Raw genomic sequence first — 21473 nt, 5'->3', positions numbered from 1 at the left:
GTTTAAACCATGAGATCATGTATGATAATGTGTAAACCATTAGAAAATTTATGACAGATGTATGATAATATATAAACCAGAAGATCATGTATGACACCATATACAGTGGGGAAAAATATCCAGAAGGCATCAAATTACATATTAGACATTCTTATAATATGTCAACAAAAGTTACATTTTATTTCCATCATTTACACTTTCAAAATAACAGAAAAAAAAATGGCGTCTGCAAAAGTTTGGGCACCCTGCAGAGTTAATATCTTGTACTGCCCCCTTTGCAAAGCTGAGACCTGCCAGTGTCATGGATTGTTCTCAATCATCATCTGGGAAGACCAAGTGATGTCAATCTCAAAGGTTATAAATGCCCAGACTCATCTGACCTTGCCCCAACAATCAGCACCATGGGTTCTTCTAAAGCAGTTGTCTAGAAATCTGAAACTGAAAATAGTTGACGCTCACAAAGCTGGAGAAGGCTATAAGAAGATAGCAAAACGTTTTCAGATGTCAATATCCTCTGTTCGGAATGTCATTAAGAAATGGCAGTCATCAGGAACAGTGGAAGTTAAAGCAAGATCTGGAAGACCAAGAAAAATAGACAGAACAGCTCGCAGGATTGTGAGAAAAACAATTCAAAACCCACGTTTGACTGCACAATCCCTCCAGAAAGATCTGGCAGACACTGGAGTTGTGGTTCACTATTCCACTATAAAGAGATACTTGTACAAATATGGTCTTCATGGAAGAGTCATCAGAAGAAAACCTCTTCTACATCCTCACCACAAAAATCAGCGTTTGAACTTTGCAAATGAACATACAGACAAGCCTGATGCACTTTGGAAACAAGTTCTGTGGACCGATGAGGTTAAAATTGAACTTTTTGGCCGGAATGAGCAAAGGTACATTTGGAGAAGAAGGGGAACAGAATTTAATGAAAAGAACTTCTGTCCAACTGTTAAGCATGGGGGTGGATCAATCATGGTTTGGGGTTGTATTGCAGCCAGTGGCACAGGGAACATCTCACGAGTAGAAGGAAAAATGGATTCAATAAAATTTCAGCAAATTTTGGATGCTAATTTGATGCCAACTGTGAAAAAGCTGAAGTTAAAGAGAGGATGGCTTCTACAAATGGATAATGATCCTAAACACACCTCGAAATCCACGGGGGATTACATCAAGAGGCGTAAACTGAAGGTTTTGCCATGGCCTTCACAATCTCCCGACCTCAACATAATTAAAAATCTATGGATAGACCTTAAAAGAGCAGTGCGTGACAGACAGCCCAGAAATCTCAAAGAACTGGAAGACTTTTTTTTAAGGAAGAATGGGCAAAGATACCTCAAACAAGAATTGAAAGACTCTTGGCTGCTACAAAAAGCGTTTACAAGCTGTGATACTTGCCAAAGGGGGCAGTACAAGATATTAACTCTGCAGGGGGCACAAACTTTTGCAGACACCATTTTTTTGTTTTCTGTTATTTTGAAAGTGTAAATGATGGTTATAAAATGTAACTTTTGTTGACATATTATAAGAATGTCTAATCTGTAATTTGATGCATTTTTGGAGATTTTTCCATCTTTCCTTGGCTTCTTTATGCACATTAATACGCATTTTTAACCTGGGGTGCCCAAACTTTTGATCCCCACTGTATGATAGATGTGTAAACCATGAGATCATGTACAATGTGTAAACCATGAGATCATGTATGACAGATGTATGATGATATATAACCCAGAAGATCATGTATGACACCATATAAACACTATTAGAAGACATAGGATGATGTATGATGCACATATGGGCGCAGTATAGTCTGACAGACTGGATTGTGATCTGGGGGGGGGGCACTGGGGGTCTGGACTAATAGGTAAGATTGTCACATGTCACTGAATCTGCAGCCTAAGGTTTCTTCCCACAATCCCCCACTCCTGGAGCGGACTACGGTGCTGATCATCCAGATCCTCCTGGTCCATGAACACAATGGCCGACGCCCCAGTCAGACTGACACACGGTCCTGTATTCTCTGTGTACGAGGATCCACAAGGAGACACAATGTAGAAAGTTTCTTTATAATGTAACACAAGGTGCACAATACTTACATCATATACAACCCAAAGGTAACACAAAAAAGCAAAACAACTCCTATATACAAACAGAACCCGGGGCCCCTAACGAGAGAGATTCCCGGGGGCCCCAGAGATCCCAGGTGCAGAATGCTGAATCGTTACCGATTAACTCTTTACATTCACTTGTTACTGTGTCTTTCTGCAGCGTTCCTAACACTGCTCATCCTGAGCCTCCTGCTTCATGTACAGACTAATCATAGTGTTCTGCTAGCCACTGCTGATATTTATACTCATACATGACCCCATTCATATCAATAGATGCTCTGGATGGCTACAATTTACAATGGGATTAGATTAAGGGGCGGGGTCTCCAGTGAAGGACAACCCCCCTACTGGTTAAACACGCCCTAGAGGAGCAGTCAAAGTTTTTTTTGTTTTTTTTTTATTATAAAAACACCCTTCTAGTCCAGTGGTCTCCAAACTGTGATCCTCCGGGTGTTGCAAAACTACAACTTCCAGCATGCCCAGACAGCCAATGGCTGTCTGGGCATGCTGGAAGTTGTAGTTTTGCAACATCCGGAGGGCGACAGTTTGGAAACCACTACATTTAAATATTCCAGTAATTATACATCTCCGAACTGTCCTATATAGTTGGGTGACAACCATTATGGCCATCCTTAACGCTTTGCATCTAGACTCCTGGAAAAGCTGGGTGACCGTACCCAACAGAGTTCTCACCCAGCTTTCCCAGATACAGATTTAGCATGGATTTTTTCAGGTTCAGGACGGAGGATGATAATGTATTCCCGGTTCCAAAATGCACCTGTGTTGCAGAACTCCCGTATCTGCGAAGCAGCTGCTGCTCTGTTCATCCTGAGCCACCTGCTTCATGTACAGAGTACTCATAGTGTTCTGGTAGCCACTGCGGATTTTGATATTTATGCATTTCTGAACTGACCTATAAAGTTGGGTGACAACCGTGGCCGATAACGCTTTTCACCCTGGGAAAGCTGGGTGACCCCACTAGAACAGAGTTCTCATTCAGCTTTCCCAGATACAGATTTAGCAGGAATTGTTTTCCCGTAGCGTTCTGGTCCGGTCGGAGGATAAGGATGTATTCCTAGTCCCAGATGCACTTGAGTTGCAGAACCCCCTTATCTGTGGAGCAGCGGCTGCTCTGCTCATCCTGAGCCTCCTGCTTCATGTACAGAGTACTCATAGTGTTCCGATATCTATACTCATATATGGCCCCATTTATGTCAATGAATGGCTACAGCTTACAATGGGATTTAATAAAGGGGCGAGGTCTCCAGTGAAGGACCGCCCCCTATTAGCCAAACATGCCCTAGAGGAGCTTTCTGAGAGGGTTGTCATAAAAACACGCATCAAGTCAGTGGTATCCAAACTGTGACACTCCAGATGTTGCAAAACCACAAATCCCAGCAAGCCCTGACAGGCGCTCGCTTTCAACATCCAGAGGGCCACAGTTTGAAAAGCACTGTCTAGAAGGTTGTTTATCTGACCATCTCTTTCTGAATGCTCCTCTAGGGCGTGTTTAGTTATAAGGGGGCGGTCCTTACATTCCTGTAAATATACATCTCCGAACAGTCCTATAAAGTTGGGTGACAACCAATATGGCTATCCATAACGCTTGTGAACCAGACTCCTGGAAAAGCTGGGTGACCGCACTCTAACAGAGCTTTCACCCAGTTCTCCCAGATACAGATTTATTTTTTATTTTTCTGTAGTGTTCCGGTCGGAGGACGAGGTTGTATTACGGGTGCTCTCTACTGTGCAGCAATTTCAGGTTTAAAGCAGTGGCCAACGGCTGTCCAGGCATGCTGGGTGTTGTAGTTTTACACATCTGCAGGGTCACAGTTTGAAAAGCACAGATGAAGGGTGTTTATATGACAACCCCTCTAAATGCTCCTCCTGGGCGTATCTAACTAATAGGGGGCGGTCCTTACATTCCAGTAATTATGCATTTCTGAACTGTTCTATAAAGTTGGGTGACAACTAATATGGCCACCCATAACGCTTGTGAACCAGACTCCTGGAAAAGCTGGGTGACCGCACTCTAACAGAGCTTTCACCCAGTTTTCCCAGATACAGATTTATTTTTTATTTTTCTGTAGTGTTCCGGTCGGAGGACGAGGTTGTATTATGGGTGCTCTCTACTGTGCAGCAATTTCAGGTTTAAAGCAGTGGCCATGCTGGGTGTTGTAGTTTTACACATCTGCAGGGTCACAGTTTGAAAAGCACAGATGAAGGGTGTTCATATGTCAACCCCCCTCTAAATGCTCCTCCTGGGCGTGTTTAACTAATAGGGGGCGGTCCTTACATTCCAGTAATTATGCATTTCTGAACTGTTCTATAAAGTTGGGTGACAACCAATATGGCTGCCCATAACGCTTGTCACCCAGACTTCTGGGAAAGCTGGGTGACCACACTAGAACAGAGATGTCACCTAGCTTTAGTGCCGTGGACAACGGCTGTCCGGGCATGCTGGGCGTTGTAGTATTGGAACATCTGCAGGGTCACAGTTTGAAGACCACTGACTTGAAAGTTGTTTTTATGACAACCCCTTTCTGAATGCTCCTCTAGGGCGTGTTTAGCTATTAGGGGGCGGTCCTTACATTCCAATAAATCTCTGAACCGTCCTCTAAATTTGGGTGACAATCGATATGTCCGTCCATAACGCTTTCCCAGGGGTAAAAACAGTTATGGACGGCCATATTGATTGTTGTCACCCAGCTTTCCCAGAAACAGATTTAAAGATTTAATCAGATTTTTTTTGTATTGTATTGTTAAGTTCGGAGGACGAAGTTGTATCGCCGTCCTCTCTGCAGTGCAGCAATTTAAAGGACAACTGCAGCGGTATGACACCTATCCCCTATCCACAGGATAAGTGTTTGATTGCGGGGGATCCGACCGCTGGGACCCCCTGTGATATCCTGTACGGGGCGCCACCATTAGAGCTCATGGTGAGCGCTAAGGCGCGTAGCGTCGACCTAGAGGTCGACGGTGACGCCTCGTCTCCTCCCCATCCCCCATACAGTTCTATGGGGGAGGCACGAACGCTGCCTCCCCGCCTCTCCCATAGAGATGTATGCAGGAGGCGTGCCGGCTGCAACGTCATGCTGCGGCCGGAACGCCCCCTGCACGGCACAGCCGCGGCCCCGTACAGGAGATCACAAGGGGTCCCAGCAGTCGGACCCCCCGCGATCAAACACTTATCCCCTATCCTGTGGATAGGGGATAAGTGTCAATCACGCTGCAGATGTCCTTTAAAGGAGTAGTCCAGTGCTGAAAAACTTATCCCCTATCCTTAGGATAGGGGATAAGTTTTTCAGCACTGGACTACTCCTTTAAGGTTTAGTGAAGTGGTTTCCAAACTGTGGCCCTGCTAACTGGGAGCTGTAATTCAGTAACAACTTGGGGGGGGCCACAGTTCGGCGACCACCGTTTTAGTGCAAAAACGACAATTCGTACATCAACCTCCTATATGTATACTGGGCCAGTCTACTCCGATCCAAGATGGCGTCCGAATATGAGACAGTTACATCCAGCGACCTCACACAGAGAGGTGGTTCCGCAGTCTTGACTCTGTCTATAAATACACATTAGCGCGCAGGTTTATCAGTTCTCAGGCGGGCGCCACCACCGCCGCTCGTATTTAGTGCTCGGAAACAGGTTTCTGCTCCAGCGAGTCAGGCGCTATTTATATCCGGAGTTGTCTCTGTGGGTGGTTTGTTTTCTGAGGCTTCTGCCGACGACATGTGACAGGCTGGTAAAACAATCTGTACGATAACCGGCGCGGGAGGCGAGGGGGATGGGGTCGGCGAATGGAACCGTTTCGAAAAAAAATAAAAAATCAATAGAGGGAACCGAATAGAGGAGGCGAATCCGACTTAGTCAGAAACTAATACATCTCTCAATTAGCGGCGGCGCCACAAATCTCAACAACAATCTGGTCAATTACCGGCTGACGTTCTCTACGGACGCGGCGGTCGGGGGCCGGAGAGGTGGGGGGGAAGGGCGCAAATAAGCGTCTTGATGAAGATTGAACAGCAATTTTCTCTCCTGGGATCTTTTACGCATTCACGAGAGGTCGGCGGCGGTGTCCTTGGGAATGCAGAGTCAGGGTTACGGAGAGATGACAAAAAAAAAACAAAAACGTGACGCCGCCAAGATGTCCCCGGGGAGGGAGTGCTGTGGTCTTAGTGCGCGTGGCCCCGGCCGCTCTGATCGGTCCCTGAGTGCAGAGAGTTCGGGACCCGTAGGGTTATGGACACCGTTTGCTCCCCCAATGGACTCTCCTCCGCGCTCTCCTCCTTGTGGCTGATGGTCGGCGCCGGACACTCGAAGTGGACGCAGTGGAAAACCTGAAATGAAAAAAGTACAAGGGGTTAAAATGGAAACAAGGGTTAAAAAATAAACATCAGTCCGTACCTTTTCCTGCAAAAGTTGGGTGACAATTAATGTAGCTACCAAAGCTCACTATAAACCTAGAGCAGTGTTTCCCAAACAGGGTGCCTCCAGCTGTTGCAAAACTACAACTCCCAGCATGCCCAGACAGCCGTTGGCTGTCTGGGCAAGCTGGGAGTTGTAGTTTTGCAACATCTGCAGAGTCGCAGTTTGGATATCACTGACTTGAAGGGTGTTTTTCTTGACAACCCCTTTCTTAATGCTCCTCTAGGGCATGTTTATTTAATAGGGGGCGGGCCTTCACTGGAGACCCCGCCCCTTTAACTAATCCGATAGTAAGCTGTAGCTATTCTAGAGATACAGAAGAGATGGAATCACTGCAGATGTGACTGCCAGGATCCTGGCACAGCTGGGTGACTATCCTGTAGAAACGGTTCTCGGTCACAAAGAAGCTCCTCACTCTTTCTGCTCTTCCTGGCAATAACAGCGGAACCTGCTGTAACTCTTTAGTTCTATTTATATCAAGACATATGAACAAGTCAGACAAAAGACCCTATTCAACAAACCCGAGACCCCTGGAGCCGAGGACAGCGAGTCTAGAGAGAAGGGAACGAGGAGCCTGGAGGCGGAAGACAGAGGAGCCTGGAGGCGGAGGAGGACAGAGAAGCCTGGAGGCGGAGGAGGACAGAGGAGCCTGGAGGCGGACAGAGGAGCCTGGAGGCGGAGGACAGAGGAGACTGGAGGCGGAAGACAGAGGAGACTGGAGGCGGAAGACAGAGGAGCCTGGAGGCGGAAGACAGAGGAGCCTGGAGGCGGAAGACAGAGGAGCCTGGAGGCGGAAGACAGAGGAGCCTGGAGGCGGAAGACAGAGGAGCCTGGAGGCGGAAGACAGAGGAGCCTGGAGGCGGAAGACAGAGGAGCCTGGAGGCGGAAGACAGAGGAGCCTGGAGGCGGAAGACAGAGGAGCCTGGAGGCGGAAGACAGAGGAGCCTGGAGGCGGAAGACAGAGGAGCCTGGAGGCGGAAGACAGAGGAGCCTGGAGGCGGAAGACAGAGGAGCCTGGAGGCAGAGGAGGACAGAGGAGCCTGGAGGCGGAAGACAGAGGAGCCTGGAGGCGGAAGACAGAGGAGCCTGGAGGCGGAAGACAGAGGAGCCTGGAGGCGGAAGACAGAGGAGCCTGGAGGCAGAGGAGGACAGAGGAGCCTGGAGGCGGAAGACAGAGGAGCCTGGAGGCAGAGGAGGACAGAGGAGCCTGGAGGCAGAGGAGGACAGAGGAGCCTGGAGGCGGACAGAGGAGCCTGGAGGCGGACAGAGGAGCCTGGAGGCGGACAGAGGAGCCTGGAGGCGGAGGAGGACAGAGGAGCCTGGAGGCGGAGGAGGACAGAGGAGCCTGGAGGCGGACAGAGGAGCCTGGAGGCGGACAGAGGAGCCTGGAGGCGGACAGAGGAGCCTGGAGGCAGAGGAGGACAGAGGAGCCTGGAGGCGGACAGAGGAGCCTGGAGGCGGACAGAGGAGCCTGGAGGCGGACAGAGGTGCCTGGAGGCGGAGGAGGACAGAGGTGCCTGGAGGCGGACAGAGGAGCCTGGAGGCGGAGGAGGACAGAGGAGCCTGGAGGCGGAGGAGAACAGAGGAGCCTGGAGGCGGAGGAGAACAGAGGAGCCTGGAGGCGGAGGAGGACAGAGGAGCCTGGAGGCGGAGGAGGACAGAGGAGCCTGGAGGCGGAGGAGGACAGAGGAGCCTGGAGGCGGAGGAGGACAGAGGAGCCTGGAGGCGGAGGAGGACAGAGGAGCCTGGAGGCGGAGGAGGACAGAGGAGCCTGGAGGCGGCGGAGGACAGAGGAGCCTGGAGGCGGCGGAGGACAGAGGAGCCTGGAGGCGGCGGAGGACAGAGGAGCCTGGAAGAAGAGGACAGAGGAGTCTGGAAGAAGAGGACAGAGGAGTCTGGAAGAAGAGGACAGAGGAGTCTGGAAGAAGAGGACAGAGGAGTCTGGAAGAAGAGGACAGAGGAGTCTGGAAGAAGAGGACAGAGGAGTCTGGAAGAAGAGGACAGAGGAGTCTGGAAGAAGAGGACAGAGGAGTCTGGAAGAAGAGGAGGAGGACAGAGGGGCTTGCAGCAGAGGACAGAAGGGTCTGCAGGGAAGGGACCAAGGAGTCTGGAGGAGGAGGACAGAGGAGTCTTGAGGAGAAGGAGGACAGAGAAGCTTGGAGGAGGAGAGAGGAGTCTGGAGGGGGATAAAGGAGTCATAAGGAGAAGGAGGACGGAGGAGTCTGGAGAAGAACAGGAGTCAAGAGGAGGACAGAGGAGTCTGGAGGAGGAGGAGGAGAAGGACAGAAGTGTCTAGAGGGAAGGGAACAAGGAGTCTGGAGGAGGAGAAGAAGTACAGAGGAGTCTGGAGGAGGACAGAGGAGTCTGGAGGAGGACAGAGGAGTCTGGAGGAGGACAGAGGGGTCTGAGGGTGGAGGAGCACAGAGGGGTCTGGAAGAGGGAGGACAGAGGAGTCTGACATCCCCTTATATCCATTGATGCATGCTCGGCTGAGTTGAGTGCACACATGTATGGAAGAGATCAGGAGAGATAACTGAATGATAATCCAGCTAACAGCTTTGTAATATAATGGTCGCCTTAGTCTCTGACATCTTGGTGCTGGGGGGCGGTAAGAACATGGGGGTGAGGAAGAGTGCGCAAGAGTGACCGGAAGGTCGGAGACGAGTCCCATACAGTAAATGTTCACTCAGGCGCGGCGGATTGTGTTTAGGATAATCTCCATCCCCAACCTGTGACTGTAAAAATCCTTCAAAAAGATAATAATAATAAAAAAATATAATAATAATAATATAATAATAATATAAAACTACTATAATAATAATAATAATCTGATCTATAAATGGTGGATTTTTTCTTCTATAAATCCGTTGCTGTCCCTTTAACCGCGGACGGCGCCTGTAGCGATGGCGGGTAATTATTGGCGTCTCACATCTGGATATTATCATACAGATTGTAGTCATTATGGCGGCCAATCTCCAGACCATTTAGAGAATAATAAAGTAGATGGCGGTGTAAATGAATCGCTATTCCTCCGATATTAGTGGAGTCAGGAGGCGGCGCGTTGCGTTCTGACACCGCGTCGTGTTGTTGTGATCGGACTGATACATTGTGATAAATCTAAGGAAACTGATGAATCTGTAATCAATAGCGACAGCGGCCGAGGCGACCGCACAATCCGTAATATCAGGACACGCTGCGGTATACAGCACTGCCATACTGCGCTCAGATTGCGTCCATCACCTCCTGATCCAGTCACATCCAGAGCTGCTCAGATTTCTTGTGCCGCCCCCTGCTGGTTCAGCGTCTTATCTGCGGAGATTACACTGAGCGCTGTCACTGCAGCTCTGGATGTGACTGGAGCATAAACACAAGACAAAGTCAGCAACAGCTCCGTAACCTTATCAACATGAGTAATTATGACGGGGGTCACATGAACTTTAAGGCAGGGATTCCCAACGAGGGTGCCTCCAGCTGTTGCAAAACTACAACTCCCAGCATGCCCAGACAGCCGTTGGCTGTCTGAGCATGCTGGAAGTTGTGGTTTTGCAACAGCTGGAGGCGCCCTTGTTGGGAAACACTGATCTTATTCCCATTTCCTCTATGGCGGGGCCCCGCAGTCTCACCTCATTTGCAGTGTTGTGGGTCCCTACGATCCTGATGAAACATGTCGGTCGTCGGTCAAAGTTGATTGTCTGCCATGACCTGGAAGATAAAGAGGCAGTCGAGGAGTTAATATCGGTGTTTGTAGTTTATACGGAGCAACTACAGAAGAATAAAAAAGGATTATACTCCAGTCACATCTAAAGCTGCATTCATAATTCTGCTACCACACAGCTCACTGCTGACCCCTGCTGTCCGTTCCAATCATTACCTGTACCCAAAATGTTATCCTCCTGCACCCCAAGTGTCATCATCCTGTACCCCGAGTGTCATCATCCTGTACCCCGAGTGTCATCATCCTGTACCCCGAGTGTCATCATCCTGCACCCCGAGTGTCATCCTCCCGTACCCCGAGTGTCATCCTCCCGCACCCCGAGTGTCATCATCCCGCACCCCGAGTGTCATCATCCCGCACCCCGAGTGTCATCATCCTGTACCCCGAGTGTCATCATCCCGCACCCCGAGTGTTATCATCCTGTACCCCGAGTGTCATCATCCCGTACCCCGAGTGTCATCATCCCGCACCCCGAGTGTTATCATCCTGTACCCCGAGTGTTATCATCCTGTACCCCGAGTGTCATCATCCCGTACCCCGAGTGTCATCCTCCCGCACCCCGAGTGTCATCCTCCCGCACCCCGAGTGTCATCCTCCCGCACCCCGAGTGTCATCCTCCCGCACCCCGAGTGTCATCCTCCCGCACCCCGAGTGTCATCCTCCCGCACCCCGAGTGTCATCCTCCCGTACCCCGAGTGTCATCCTCCCGTACCCCGAGTGTCATCCTCCCGTACCCCGAGTGTCATCCTCCCGTACCCCAAGTGTCATCATCCCGTACCCCAAGTGTCATCATCCCGTACCCCAAGTGTCATCATCCTGTACCCCAAGTGTTATCATCTTGTACCCCAAGTGTCATCATCGTGTACCCCAAGTGTTATCATCCTGTACCCCAAGTGTCATCATCCTGTACCCTCAGTGTTATCATCCTGTACCCCAAGTGTTATCATCCTGTACCCCAAGTGTTATCATCCTGTACCCCAAGTGTTATCATCCTGTACCCCAAGTGTTATCATCCTGTACCCCAAGTGTTATCATCCTGTACCCCAAGTGTTATCATCCTGTACCCCAAGTGTTATCATCCTGTACCCCGAGTGATATCATCCTGTACCCCGAGTGTTATCATCCTGTACCCCAAGTGTTATCATCCTGTACCCCAAGTGTTATCATCCTGTACCCCAAGTGTTATCATCCTGTACCCCAAGTGTTATCATCATCCTGTACCCCAAGTGTTATCATCATGTACCCCGAGTGTTATCATCCTGTACCCCAAGTGTTATCATCCTGTACCCCAAGTGTTATTATCCTGTACCCCAAGTGTTATCATCCTGTACCCCGAGTGTTATCATCCTGTACCCCGAGTGTTATCATCCTGTACCCCAAGTGTTATCATCCTGTACCCCAAGTGTTATCATCCAGTACCCCAAGTGTTATCATCCTGTACCCCAAGAGTCATTATCCTGTACCCCAAGTGTTATCATCCTGTACCCCAAGTGTTATCATCCTGTACCCCAAGTGTTATCATCCTGTACCCCAAGTGTTATCATCCAATACCACAAGTGTTATCATCCTGTACCCCAAGAGTCATTATCCTGTACCCCAAGTGTTATCATCCTGTACCCCAAGTGTTATCATCCTGTACCCCGAGTGTTATCATCCTGTACCCCGGTTTGGCAGTAGTCCAGTGTGGATACTGGAGGAGATTCTGTATCTTGATCCGCACATTATACCGCACAATGGCCGCTGTGATCTGTACTGGACACTATGTAACTCCGGATCAGTTAAGTATTTACAAGACTCCGGCAGATACAAGTCCTGGGAGGAAGAACATTCATTTTATATGTACTAATTCTACCGCGCAAGAACACAGACCGACCGCCAAGTGCCAACTGTGTATAAGTGACTATAGAGAGCGCGTCCTGAATAGGGCATAATACCTGAGAGCGGAGGAGAGTCAGCAGCGCCAGCAGCACTTCAGGATGTTTGTAATGAGAGAGAGAACAATAGTAATGGAGATTGACTAAGAGATCGAGGCAGCGAGTGAGAGGGGCGCGCTGCGCAAAAGACACTCACTGCGCCGCAATCCTGAAAAGAGATTCACAGACAATGAGCTGCGGACAGAAAACAATGTGCAGAACATCTCACATCCAATATGTCTCCGCCGCGCCAATGTATCCTCACCCACGACACGTTCACTGCTCGTACCTGACACCGACAAGACGAGAGCACAAAACACCGCACAACGAGCCCCGCACCCCAACAATACCGAGACACAGTGTACTAGTACAAAAGCCTCAGTACCCACTGCATTATGTAACGGTGGAATAATAAGTGTACGAGGAGCAGAGAACCGCCAGAGCGAGCGGGAAAATCACCAGCAGTAGGAAGAAAGGGAATATATAAAACCGCCACCTCATACATATAATCCAGAGGGGGCAGTATTATAGTAGTTATATTCTTGTATATAAGAGCAGTATTATAGTAGTTATATTCTTGTATATAGGAGCAGTATTATAGTAGTTATATTCTTGTATATAGGAGCAGTATTATAGTAGTTATATTCTTGTATATAGGAGCAGTAATATAGTAGTTATATTCTTGTATATAGGAGCAGTATTATTGTAGTTATATTCTTGTATATAGGAGCAGTAATATAGTAGTTATATTCTTGTATATAGGAGCAGTATTATAGTCGTTATATTCTTGTATATAGGAGCAGTATTATAGTAGTTATATTCTTGTATATAAGAGCAGTATTATAGTAGTTATATTCTTGTATATAGGAGCAGTATTATAGTAGTTATATTCTTGTATATAGGAGCAGTATTATAGTAGTTATATTCTTGTATATAGGAGCAGTATTATAGTAGTTATATTCTTGTATATAGGAGCAGTATTATAGTAGTTATATTCTTGTATATAGGAGCAGTAATATAGTAGTTATATTCTTGTATATAGGAGCAGTATTATTGTAGTTATATTCTTGTATATAGGAGCAGTAATATAGTAGTTATATTCTTGTATATAGGAGCAGTATTATAGTAGTTATATTCTTGTATATAGGAGCAGTATTATAGTAGTTATATTCTTGTATATAAGAGCAGTATTATAGTAGTTATATTCTTGTATATAGGAGCAGTATTATAGTAGTTATATTCTTGTATATAGGAGCAGTATTATAGTAGTTATATTCTTGTATATAGAAGCAGTATTATAGCAGTTATATTCTTGTATATAGGAGCAGTATTATAGTAGGTATATTCTTGTATATAGGGGCAGTATTATAGTAGTTATATTCTTGTATATAGGAGGCAGTATTATAGTAGTTATATTCTTGTATATAGGAGCAGTATTATAGTAGTTATATTCTTGTATATAGGAGCAGTATTATAGTAGATATATTCTTGTATATAGGAGCAGTATTATAGTTATATTCTTGTATATAGGGGCAGTATTATAGTAGTTATATTCTTGTATATAGGAGCAGTATTATAGTAGTTATATTCTTGTATATAGGAGCAGTATTATAGTAGTTATATTCTTGTATATAGGAGCAGTATTATAGTAGTTATATTCTTGTATATAGAAGCAGTATTATAGTAGTTATATTCTTGTATATAGGAGCAGTATTATAGTAGGTATATTCTTGTATATAGGGGCAGTATTATAGTAGTTATATTCTTGTATATAGGAGCAGTATTATAGTAGTTATATTCTTGTATATAGGAGCAGTATTATAGTAGTTATATTCTTGTATATAGGAGCAGTATTATAGTAGTTATATTCTTGTATATAGGAGCAGTATTATAGTTATATTCTTGTATATAGGGGCAGTATTATAGTAGTTATATTCTTGTATATAGGAGCAGTATTATAGTAGTTATATTCTTGTATATAGGAGCAGTATTATAGTAGTTATATTCTTGTATATAGGAGCAGTATTATAGTAGTTATATTCTTGTATATAGGAGGCAGTATTATAGTAGTTATATTCTTGTATATAGGAGCAGTATTGTAGTAGATATATTCTTGTATATAGGAACAGTATTATAGTAGTTATATTCTTGTATATAGGAGCAGTATTATAGTAGTTATATTCTTGTATATAGGAGCAGTATTATAGTAGTTATATTCTTGTATATAAGAGCAGTATTATAGTAGTTATATTCTTGTATATAGGAGCAGTATTATAGTAGTTATATTCTTGTATATAGGAGCAGTATTATAGTAGTTATATTCTTGTATATAGGAGCAGTAATATAGTAGTTATATTCTTGTATATAGGAGCAGTATTATTGTAGTTATATTCTTGTATATAGGAGCAGTAATATAGTAGTTATATTCTTGTATATAGGAGCAGTATTATAGTAGTTATATTCTTGTATATAAGAGCAGTATTATAGTAGTTATATTCTTGTATATAGGAGCAGTATTATAGTAGTTATATTCTTGTATATAGGAGCAGTATTATAGTAGTTATATTCTTGTATATAAGAGCAGTATTATAGTAGTTATATTCTTGTATATAGGAGCAGTATTATAGTAGTTATATTCTTGTATATAGGAGCAGTATTATAGTAGTTATATTCTTGTATATAGAAGCAGTATTATAGCAGTTATATTCTTGTATATAGGAGCAGTATTATAGTAGGTATATTCTTGTATATAGGGGCAGTATTATAGTAGTTATATTCTTGTATATAGGAGGCAGTATTATAGTAGTTATATTCTTGTATATAGGAGCAGTATTATAGTAGTTATATTCTTGTATATAGGAGCAGTATTATAGTAGATATATTCTTGTATATAGGAGCAGTATTATAATAGTTATATTCTTGTATATAGGAGCAGTATTATAGTAGTTATATTCTTGTATATAGGAGCAGTATTATAGTAGTTATATTCTTGTATATAGGAGCAGTATTATAGTAGTTATATTCTTGTATATAGGAGCAGTATTATAGTTATATTCTTGTATATAGGGGCAGTATTATAGTAGTTATATTCTTGTATATAGGAGCAGTATTATAGTAGTTATAGTCTTGTATATAGGAGCAGTATTATAGTAGTTATATTCTTGTATATAGGAGCAGTATTATAGTAGTTATATTCTTGTATATAGGAACAGTAATATAGTAGTTATATTCTTGTATATAGGAGCAGTATTATAGTAGTTATATTCTTGTATATAGGAGCAGTATTATAGTTATATTCTTGTATATAGGGGCAGTATTATAGTAGTTATATTCTTGTATATAGGAGCAGTATTATAGTAGTTATATTCTTGTATATAGGAGCAGTATTATAGTAGTTATATTCTTGTATATAGGAGCAGTATTATAGTAGTTATATTCTTGTATATAGGAGGCAGTATTATAGTAGTTATATTCTTGTATATAGGAGCAGTATTGTAGTAGATATATTCTTGTATATAGGAACAGTATTATAGTAGTTATATTCTTGTATATAGGAGCAGTATTATAGTAGTTATATTCTTGTATATAGGAGCAGTATTATAGTAGTTATATTCTTGTATATAGGAGGCAGTATTATAGTAGTTATATTCTTGTATATAGGAGGCAGTATTATAGTAGTTATATTCTTGTATATAGGAGGCAGTATTATAGTAGTTATATTCTTGTATATAGGAGCAGTATTATAGTAGTTATATTCTTGTATATAGGAGGCAGTATTATAGTAGTTATATTCTTGTATATAGGAGCAGTATTATAGTAGTTATATTCTTGTATATAGGAGCAGTATTATAGTAGATATATTCTTGTATATAGGAGCAGTATTATAGTATTTATATTCTTGTATATAGGAGCAGTATTATAGTAGTTATATTCTTGTATATAGGAGGCAGTATTATAGTAGTTATATTCTTGTATATAGGAGCAGTATTATAGTAGTTATATTCTTGTATATAGGAGCAGTATTATAGCAGTTATGTTCTTGTATATAGGAGCAGTATTATAGTATTTATATTCTTGTATATAGGAGCAGTATTATAGGAGTTATATTCTTAGAGAAATATATATATATCAGATAGGCTTCTTCCACCCTGTACTCTGCAGGTGTATAACACATGAGCGGATCAGGCTTCCATATTGTACAGTGAGAGGTGATTGTGAATGTTTCATATTCATTTAATCTGCGGCAGAATATAATGTAGTTAATTAAACGTTATAATTAGAATTTCTTTATTTAGCATCAGGATCCGGCTGCGTCTCTGGCTCAGTATCTCTCATTACAAACAGCGATAGTAATACTGATGTCCTTTTCTGCCCTACAGGACAGTATTTTCCAACCAGGGTGCCTCCAGCTGTTGCAAAACTACAACTCCCAGCATGCACGGACAGCCAACGGCTGTCCGGGTATGCTGGGAGTTGTAGTTTTGCAACAGCAGAAGGCACCCTGATTGGTGACCACTGCTCTAGGAGCTAAAGAGCCCTGATTTGTTTGAGGTAAAATGGCAGAATACATCCGTAAGCTTGACACAAGTTACTATCGCTCACACCGTATTTCAGCTCATCCCATCCGAGCGGCGATATTTATCCAGCAATTTTTTCCGAATAATGCGCAACAACAGAGGTTATTATTATTTGCTACATTGGAAAGGTTAGCCGGCTAAGTGGTCGGTTAAAATAACCGACAGCCGCCCCTCGCCATTTACAGCTCAGACAGGTCATTTCTTAGACTTTAACACGATACGAGAAGAAAATGGCGCCAAAAAAAAAAAAAAAAAAGTATATATAATATCAGTGTTTGCCCTTTAAGAAGAAAAATTAAAAAAAAAGAAGACATTTTCTTTATTGTCATCGCAGTTGAAGGTGAGGAAAAAATCTCCGCTCGGCATTTAAACGGGATGACAACGACATCAGGCGCAGGACGCTAATTGGCTTCTATTAGGGAGGTAGAGAAGAGACGGTAACACGCGGCGTGACGGCGAAAAGCGCGGGACAGGACGGGCATGTCCAGGAGCAGAGAAGATGGTTACGGTAGATCCAGACAGGGAGCCTGAATAACAAGACTCTGTGGCGTCCCGCGGCCTGACAGGCGGCTTTTACCCTGTCATGGCGGCGTCAGGAAGCGTCCATCTCATCCGGTGTGACCTTTACAATAAGACGCTGTATAATAAGGTCTAAATACTGTCTGCGCAGCGGTGAGAGGTACATGACACCTGTGAAACGTACAAGAGGCGAAAAGGCCGAGCGTGTCACCTGACTGCGCAATTGTTATCCCAAAAAAAAAAAAATATTAAGATTTTTTTTTTTTAATTTGCATAATCTACAAAATATTAAAAAGTTATACTGCCAAGTGTTTTTTCCTGATTATTGTAATAGACTATTTACTGAAGGCAGCGCCATATCGGTTTATTAGTACGTACCGTCACGACCTGTACCATGATATTCCACTTTCTGTGTCCCTATGAAAAGACTCCCTGGCCCTGTCTGCTCAGTGTTATCATAGGACCTCGCTTCTGGTAGCGACACATCTCAGTGTTATCACAGGACCTAACATTGTGTGTATGTATATATATCCATATTAGTATATATATCTATGTTTGAGTATGTACAGTGGGGCACAAAAGTATTTAGTCAGCCACCAATTGTACAAGTTCTCCCCCTTATAAAGATGAGGCTGTAATTATCATCATAGGTTATAACCTCAACTATGAGAGACAGAATGAGGAAAAATCCATAAAATCACATTGTCTGATTACTAAAGAATTTATTTGATAATTATGGGGGAAAATAAGTATTTGGTCAATAAGAAAAGTTCATCTCAATACTTTGTTATATCCCCTTTGTTGGCAATGACAGAGGTCACATGTTTTCTGTCTTCACAAGGTTTTCACACACTGTTGCTGGTATTTTGGCCCATTCCTCCATGCAGATCTCCTCTAGAGCAGTGATGTTTTGAGGCTATCGCTGGGCAACACATACTTCTAACTTCTTCCAAAGGTTTTCTATTGGGTTGAGATCTGGAGACTGGATAGGCCACTCCAGGACCTTGAAATGCTTCTTACAAAGCCACTCCTTCATTGCCCGGGTGATGTGTTTGGGATCATTGTCATGCTGAAAGACCCAGCTATGTTTCATCTTCAATGCCCTTGCTGATGGAAGGAGGTTTTCACTCAAAATCTCACAATACATGGCCCCATTCATTCTTTCCTTTACTCGGTTCAGTCGTCCTGGTCCCTTTGCAGAAAAACAGCCCCAAAGCATGATGTTTCCACCCCCATGCTTCACAGTAGGTATGGTGTTCTTTGGATGCAACTCAGCATTCTTTCTCCTCCAAACACGACAGGTTGAGTTTTTAACAAAAAGTTCTACTTTGCTTTCATCTGACCATGTGACATTCTCACAATCCTCTTCTGGATCATCCAAATGCTCTCTAGGAAACTTCAGATGGGCCGGGACATGTACTGGCTTAAGCAGGGGGACACGTTTGGCACTGCATGATTTGAGTCCCTGGCGGTGTAGTGCGTTACTGATGGTTGCCTTTGTTACTTTGGTCCCAGCTCTCTGCAGGTCATTCACTAGGTCCCCCATGTGGTTCTGGGATTTTTGCTCACCGTTCTTGTGAACATTTTGACACCACATGGTGAGATCTTGCATGGAGCACCAGATGGAGGGAGATTATCAGTGGTCTTTTATGTCTTCCATTTTCTAATAATTGATTTCTTCACACCAAGCTGCTTGTCTATTGCAGATTCAGTCTTCCCAGCCTGGTGTAGGTCTACAATTTTGTTTCTGGTGTCCTTCGACAGCTTTTTGGTCTTGACCATAGTGGAGTTTGGAGTGTGACTGTTTGAGGTTGTGGATAGGTGTCTTTTATACTGATAACAACCTCAAACAGGAGCCATTAATACAGGTAACAAGTGGAGGACAGAGGAGACTCTTATAGAAGAAGTTACAGGTCTGTGAGAGGCAGAAATCTTACTTGTTTGTATGTGACCAAATACTTATTTTCCACCATAATTTGCAAATAAATTCTTTAAAAATCAGACAATGTGATTTTATGGATATTTTTTTCTCATTCTGTCTCTCATAGTTGAGGTTATAACTTATGATGAGAATTACAGCCTCTCATCGTTATAAGGGGAGAACTTGCACAATTGGTGGCTGACTAAATACTTTTTGCCCCCCTGTATGTATATAAATATATATGTGTATATGAATTTTCCAGCAAAACTTTGATTTAAGATTTTTTTTATAAAACATGGTCACATGTTACTTATAGGTCAACTCAAAATATAGTAAAATTAGTTTAATCAACCCCAACACATCCCCTTATGCGAGAGTCAGGGTTTTTGTCTGAAGTCCCATGCAGGTCTATGGAACTTCCTGTACATCTGCTGATCACGTTACTCTCAGACTGCAGAGATTGCCCGGGACTTTTAAACACCCTGACAACTCTCTGGCAGGTGTGGAGAATAGCTATTGAGGTGGATGGGATAGGAGGACGGGAAATGAGGACGAGATATGAAGTCGGGATATGAGGATGGCGTATGAAGAAAGGATGTGATGTCGGGATATGAGGACGAGATATAAAAGACAAGATATGAGGTTGGGATATCAGGATGGGATATAATGCCAAGATATAAAGGAAAAGTTATAATGGACAAGATATGAGGTTGGGATATGAGGACAAGATATAAGAAAAAGGTATAAAGGATGTGATACAAGGTAAGGAGTGTCAAAAGGTTTAGGTACAAAGAGCTGGCAAAGCTTGGTACTAAGCCAGTAAATAATAAAAGCCACTGCAACAATACAGTGAATAATAATTATAATAATAATAATAATGGTCTGGGTTCCAGTTACCTGCAGGGAACCTTTGTGCGATCGGCCACCATCGTCCACTGCTGCTGGTCGGTGGACACCTCGATGTAGTAGCTGTAACTTCGGTCATCACAATCCCACAGCAATAACCTAAGAAAGACAGAAGCGGATTAGTCAGTGACCCCTGAGGAGCCGAGGGACATCTCTGGGTGTATATTACATTTCATCACTATGTGGTGTTACTTTATATATGACATATTATCCCATTATATCCATTATTATTAGATTCGCTCCTGTCCATTGAGGGCTGGACGTACGTTGTTCCGGCAGAGCTCAATATCACATCGGCGGATCGGACTATGCCGGGAGGAAATTAATGAAAATTGATAAATCAGATATTTTTACTCACACATTTCATAAGTGACCAGGAGTGGACATGGATTGTGGGGGGGGGGTCACAACTTCTCCAAGAAATCATCCCCTTTCTTATTCCTCTAGTTAAACACATGCGTCAGATACGGGCGGACTGTAAGCACCAGAAATGGTCCATATACCTCATCTATGGCAGAGGATGCCCCGGGAGGGTAAGAGGACAGAGGTGCTGGGGGCCCCTGCAGACAATGTTATAGGAGGTATCTAGGTATAGCTCTGCCAGGACCTTCCTCTTTACATAGTGTGAGGAGAAGGTCCTGGCAGAGATGTACCGAAATATCTCCTAATACATGGTCTGCAGGCGTCTGTGGAGCCCCCAGCAACTCTTCTTTCCTCTGTCCTCTTACCCTCCCCGGAGCTGGGAATCCTCTGCCATAGATGAGATATCAGCCACATATAAGACATTCTGTATATCACTGCCACCACCTGTAACACCGCCATCAACTATAACAATGTCACCTCCTGTAACACCGCCACCTATTATGACAATGTCACCTCCTGTAACACCGCCACCTATTATAACAATGTCACCTCCTGTAACACCGCCACCTATTATAACAATGTCACTACCTGTAACACCGCCATCAACTATAACAATGTCACTACCTGTAACACCGCCATCAACTATAACAATGTCACCTCCTGTAACACCACCACCTATTATAACAATGTCATCTCCTGTAACACCGCCACCTATTATAACAATGTCACCTTCTGTAACACCACCACCTACTATAACAATGTCATCTCCTGTAACACCGCCACCTATAACAATGTCACTACCTGTAACACCGCCACCTATTATAACAATGTCACCGCCTGTAACACCGCCACCTATTATGACAATGTCACCTCCTGTAACACCGCAACCAATTATAACAACGTCACCTCCTGTAACACCGTCACCTATTATAACAATGTCACCTCCTGTAACACCGCCACCTATTATAACAATGTCACCTCCTGTAACACCTCCACCTATTATAACAATGTCACCTCCTGTAA

General features: G+C 43.9%; 1 protein-coding gene across 1 annotated transcript in view; it reads right to left on the bottom strand.

Annotated features, from left to right (window-relative positions):
- Nucleotides 1-5509: 5509 nt before the first annotated feature.
- Nucleotides 5510-21473, bottom strand: part of BTBD9 (BTB domain containing 9) — a 130192-nt gene continuing 114228 nt past the window's right edge. Inside the window, exons 9-11 of the mRNA XM_056568668.1 lie at nt 20079-20186; nt 10160-10238; nt 5510-6448 (exon numbers count right to left, since the gene is read on the bottom strand). Of these exons, the coding sequence (XP_056424643.1) occupies nt 6284-6448; nt 10160-10238; nt 20079-20186 (352 nt within the window). The 3' untranslated portion in view covers nt 5510-6283. The remainder of the gene's footprint in view (nt 6449-10159; nt 10239-20078; nt 20187-21473) is intronic.

The sequence above is a fragment of the Hyla sarda genome, chromosome 3, assembly GCF_029499605.1.
Source record: "Hyla sarda isolate aHylSar1 chromosome 3, aHylSar1.hap1, whole genome shotgun sequence".
In the NCBI taxonomy this organism is placed as follows: Eukaryota; Metazoa; Chordata; class Amphibia; order Anura; family Hylidae; genus Hyla; species Hyla sarda.
Note: the sequence above shows the minus strand (reverse complement) of the source record. Positions and strands in the feature narration are given on the sequence as shown.